General features: G+C 34.4%; 1 protein-coding gene across 1 annotated transcript; it reads left to right on the top strand.

The window, feature by feature from the left end:
- The first annotated feature begins 1,417 nt into the window (after positions 1-1,417).
- Positions 1,418-3,647, top strand: LOC109161645 (amino acid permease 6-like). The gene is made up of 6 exons (XM_019310137.1): positions 1,418-1,517; positions 1,612-1,836; positions 2,131-2,224; positions 2,358-2,572; positions 2,693-2,835; positions 2,989-3,647. The coding sequence occupies exons 1-6, from the start codon at positions 1,418-1,420 to the stop codon at positions 3,640-3,642; spliced, it is 1,431 nt and encodes a 476-aa protein (XP_019165682.1). The 3' UTR covers positions 3,643-3,647.
- The last annotated feature ends 2,168 nt before the right edge of the window (positions 3,648-5,815 follow it).

Genomic DNA, 5,815 nt, shown 5'->3' with positions numbered 1-5,815 from the left:
TACGCAAATAAATTGATAAAGGAATCTTCAAAAATTACTATTACGTAAAATTAGTATTCTGTTTGTAGAATTCAAATTATTATTATTATTATTATTAGTGTAAAATCAATATTCGAATTATTATTATTTGTGTAAATAATAGTTAATAAATTATTATTTCCTTATAAAATTACATAAAATTTTCAATGAATTTGTTCATTTATTACACAAAAATTGTTTCAATTATTCTCACAATTATAATGGTTTAATTATTCTTAGAATTTGGTAGCCATTTCCCATTTTAAGTATATACTGACTTTAATTTGTGGTAACAATTCATTAGATATTAATTAATTTTCATATAAAATTTTGTTACCAGCTAAACTTTATTAATTTTTTACCAATTAATTAACATTCATATTAGTTTGAACGGGAAAGTTGAAGATGGTGGTTTTTACTTTTATTAACAATATAGATTATTATTATTATTAAGATTAGTAATTTTAATCTAGAATTGTATTAAGAATAAGAAAGTAGGAAATAATATATTATATTAGGAATTGTATTTTACCATATTTTAATGTACAATTGTAGTACCAATATGAATTGTACTACCATATTTTTACAATATTGCACAAACCTTAGTAGTATAGAGTTTTTTTGGCGGAAAGTTAAATTGATGATTTTGTTTTTATATATATTATAGATATAGATAATAATCTATAATTTTCCCCGCAGCATTTGCGCAATAGTTATGCTGTGCAACCGAATGCACCATGCGCATGGTGCATACGATGCAAAACGACGTCGTTTTGACTAAAAACGCGCGTTCCACTTAAAAAAAAAAAAAAAAAAATTCAGGTTCGATTCTCGGCAAGCATTATTGTGGATATATAGTTATGAATTTCTGGATATATAGTTATGAATTTGTGGATATATAGTTATGAATTTATGGATATTTAGTTTATTCATTGTGGATATTTAGTTCATTCATTGTAGATATTTACTTCATTCATTCACTGTGGATATATAGTTATGAATTTCTGGATATATAGTTATGAATTTATGGATATTTAGTTCATTCATTGTGGATATTTAGTTCATTCATTCACTGTGGATATATAGTTATGAATTTGTGGATATATAGTTATGAATTTATGAATATATAAAAATACTATTGCCGGGAATCGAACCTGATTTCTTCTTTAAGTGGGACGCGCGTTTTTTAACCAAAACGACGTCGTTTTGCATCGAATGCACCATGTGCATGGTGCATTCGGTTGCACAGCATAATTTGCGGCATTTGCGTACGTATTCCCTATGTTCGCTAGCTGACTTTTTGTCGGATTTTAGTGCCAATAAATATAGCCTGCACTTTTCTTCTTCTTCAACACCCAACTATACACATCTCTCAGTGAAGAGATAGAGAGAGAGGGAGATGGAGATTGAGATGGAAGGAGGTTTAAGCTCTGGTACAGAAGAAGGGAGGGGTTATGGTGATGCAAAGTTTGACGACGATGGTCTTGAAAAAAGAACCGGTATGTATGTATTTATGTATAATTTTTTATATATGGAGTAGATGATGTTTGAGTTCGATCTGGTACGATGTAAAGTGTTGGTTTGAATTTGTAGGTACGATGATGACTGCTGGTGCACATATCATAACGGGAGTAATCGGGTCGGGCGTGCTGTCTCTAGCTTGGGCATTCGCACAGTTGGGTTGGATCGCCGGACCCATTTCTCTGTTGGCCTTCGCCATCATCACCTGCTATACTTCCATCTTACTCGTTGACTGTTACCGTTCCCCTGATACTACCAGAAACTACACTTACATGGCCGCCGTTACCACTTACCTAGGTACTCAAACTTTGCTTTCATTATCACAGAAATTAAAAGAAAATGTTGGGCGGATCGATCCGAGGCCGGTAAGGTCAAGTCCCGCACCATATAGCTAAGGGATTATTGGGCACAGACATGTAAAGGGTCAAGTCCGGCACCTTGCTACCTCTCAAAAGTAGTATTAGTAAGCACTTAATCCTAATAAGTGGTATTATAGTCCTGACTATTGGTGCTGATAGGGGATGTCTAATGAGTTGAAGTATGTGTTCATAACCTTTGACATGAGATTGACTCTGATACCAAATTGAACAGGAGGACCAAACGTGAAGCTGTGTGGAATAGCGCAGTACAGCAATCTTGTTGGTGCTGCCATTAGTTACACCATCACCACAACACTAAGCATGAGGTAAGAACGGAACGTATGCAATTAATAATTCTGCCTACGTCACGTCGTATTAATTATGTTTTAATTTATTTTTAAATTTTGTTGAATAATATAAGATAATGTTGATAAATATATATATAATATGTACATGCAGTGCCATCTCGAAATCCAACTGCTACCATAAGTATGGGCATGATGCTGCCTGCGGGCGGACCAACAATACCTACACAATCCTCTTCGGAGTTGCTCAAATTATTCTAAGCCAAATCCCAAACTTTCATAAGCTCTCCTTTCTGTCCATCGTTGCCGCTGTCATGTCTTTTGCTTACTCTTCCATTGGACTTGCCCTCTCCATAGACAAAATCGCAAGTACGTAACATGTTCAAAAAGTTAAAGATTATTAGACATTATACATTAATAAACTCAAAATTTAATGTTAATAAATTAGACAGTACAACCTAACATTTTCTCGTGTTCAAAAACTTTTAGGAGGAGGACATGTGAAGACTAGCTTAATTGGGCAGCCAATCAGAGCCGACTTGTCAAGTGCAGATAGGCTGTGGAAAATCTTTGCCGCACTCGGAGACATAGCGTTTGCCTATACTTTCTCCAATATTCTATTGTCAATTCAGGTAAACATATATTATTTATATTATAAATTCTTATTTTATTTAATAATACCCAATTTAATGATTCATTAGTAGGTGTACGTTGGTCAAATAATGACGATGATGTTGATGGTTATTATATTAATTATTACTCATAAATATATATATGCATCGCAGGATACCATAAAAGCTTCTTCCGATGAGAATATGGTTATGAAAAAAGCCACCTTTGCCGGAATATTCATATCCACCGTGTTTTACATGCTGTGCGGCGTGCTCGGATACGCCGCCTTCGGCCACCACGCGCCGTCGAATTTCTTGACCGGATTCGGTTTCTACGACCCCTTCTGGCTCGTCGACCTCGCCAACGTCTGCATCATCGTACACCTCCTGGGAGCCTACCAGGTGTTTACGCAGCCGGTATTTGCATTCGTGGAGGAGCGGTGCAAGAGGAGGTGGCCGGCGAGTAGATTCGTCAATCAAGAAACGGCGATTGAGGTTCCATGTCTTCCGAGGCTGAGATTCAGCGCGTTCCGATTAGTGTGGAGAAGCGCGTACGTTGTGGTGATAACCTTAATCTCTATGTTGTTGCCGTTTTTCAACGACTTCGTGGGTCTCATAGGGGCCGCCGCTTTCTGGCCCTTAACCGTTTACTTGCCGATTCAGATGTACATTGCGAGGGCAAAGGTTCGCAGGTTGTCTTTGGGTTGGATTTGGCTCCAGATTTTGAGTATGCTTTGCTTCGTCATCTCAGTCTTGGCTGCTGCGGGGTCTATAAGAGGTCTAATCAAATCTGTGAAGAGGTTTCAGCCGTTTCACGTGGAATCTTGAACTTCATGCATGCATGCAATAATAGTTCATATTTCTGTATTGTTGTTTGTTGTTTGTTGTTAGTTGTTGTTGTACCAACTTAATTTCGTGTGGTTAGGTAGTCAAAGTATATTTATCAATGTTTGTTTTTCAATTTTTATGAGTTTTTCTTCATATCTAAAAACTAAGCTTGCGTTTTTACATTAATGGAAGACATGATTTTTTCTCAAATTTTACTCCTACAAATATTAGCTTTTATGAGTCCCGTATGAGAGAGATTGCAAAAGGCTACTGCCTTTGTGCATGTTAGGCGCACATTCAGTGCACATTCAGTGCCCAGTCGGGCGCGTGCATGAGCTGGCGCGTCCTGTGCTCTTCTTTTTTTCTTTTTCTTTTTCGGGTTACACGGTAAAACATGTTCCATCCCTATCTAAGTGAGGTCATGTTCAGGGCCGTTCCTAAGAAAATTGGGGTCCTGTACGAAAATTAACATTGGCCCCCTTTTTGTATATAATTGTAAATATATAAAAGATATATTATATTGTACCAAAATATATAATAGTCTATAAAAAAAATTATTCAAAATTTCACTTGAAAAGTGACATTCTTCTTCTTATTCGGCCATTTAGATGTAAAATTATTCACAAATCCATTGAGTCTTTTTTACAAAATAGTTTATCATAAGTAAGATTTCAACAATTTTAAATTTAAAAAACTTCTTTATGTATAAACAACAGTAATGAAAATAGTCAAGACTAATTGATATTGCAATTGTAGTATCAAAATACAAGAAATTATATTGTTATTCACCAATCAAAAAAATTCCTAGCTAGGGTTAGTTATTGAATTAATAATTTTAAAATTTTGAATAAAATTAAAAAATTAAAATATTTAATTATTTACATACCTTCATCCTTTTATCGTGAAGAATAAAAAAATTTGAGGATGCCAAATGCACAAACAACACACTTCAAATTAATGATTACTGAGACCAAATTCTTGCGTGTATGCATTATAATAGGAATAAGAGTAATTTTTTACTCTTTATATATAATAACTTTTACAATAATCAAATAGGCCGCCTCAATTCCTATAAGTTATAAGACTATAACTCTATACGTAAATCAAGTCCTTAAGAATTAGGAATATAAATTTTTTAGAATTTTAAACCGTCTTGATTTCTTTATACATAAATTACACCTACACTAATATATAAAATATAATATAAAATAATAATTTTTTTTTAATAAAAGTGTCCCCAAAATTTGGGTGCACAATATGCACATATATACTACGTATGTAATATTTGGGGCCCCCAAAATTTGGGGGCACTGTGCGCTAGCCCTGTCCAGACATGGCCAGGGACGGCCCTGGTCATGTTCCATGTGGTCCTGCCCATGTTAAGCCACAAGACACTGCCTCGCCTCGAGCACAACCCCTGCAGTTGTACCTTGTTGCTGGGGGCCATGTGTCCCATTTCTAACTGTGCATTTGGCCAATCTAAAATGTGTGGCTCTGATGTGTTTTGCGATAGGTGGCTGGTGTTGGATTATTAAGAGATACATTATTATATGGAGTTTCCACAAGTGTAATGGCTTCCCTCGCCAATAAAGAACAGGTTCCCCTCCCCCCAGTATTCAAGACATTGACGTCTTCTCAAATAATCATTACACAGCAACAACGATTTAAGTTTATTAATGGTCATGTCATTGTCTGCATAGTAGTAACAACCTTAGCACCCTGACGTAGCCTCCTGTTGGGCATGTGTTCGAACCTATTATCTTTGTACTTACCCTCTTAAATTAAGGGATTTCCTTGTCGACTAATCTAACATACATTATTTATTTTATCGCATCCAGTATCTGAATTGTAACCTAATTTATTGTGGACATGATCCAATAAAAAAACCTCAAACATAATTTCATAAATTATAACATTATATATATATATATATATATATATATATATATATATATATATATATATATATATATATATATATATATATATATATATTTGAGTACTACTGACAGTATCTATTCATAACTACTTTCTCAACTTATTGAAACACAAAGTGTTAACCTCCCACATAAGGGAGCAACTTATATCATAAATTGTACCATTATATATAATCATACAAATTATGAGATAAATACATTTATATATAATTATTATTACTATAAATGTATTTGTT

This window comes from Ipomoea nil, unplaced genomic scaffold (genome assembly GCF_001879475.1).
Source record: "Ipomoea nil cultivar Tokyo-kokei standard unplaced genomic scaffold, Asagao_1.1 scaffold2926, whole genome shotgun sequence".
In the NCBI taxonomy this organism is placed as follows: Eukaryota; Viridiplantae; Streptophyta; class Magnoliopsida; order Solanales; family Convolvulaceae; genus Ipomoea; species Ipomoea nil.
This window is presented reverse-complemented; position numbering and strand designations above follow the sequence as displayed.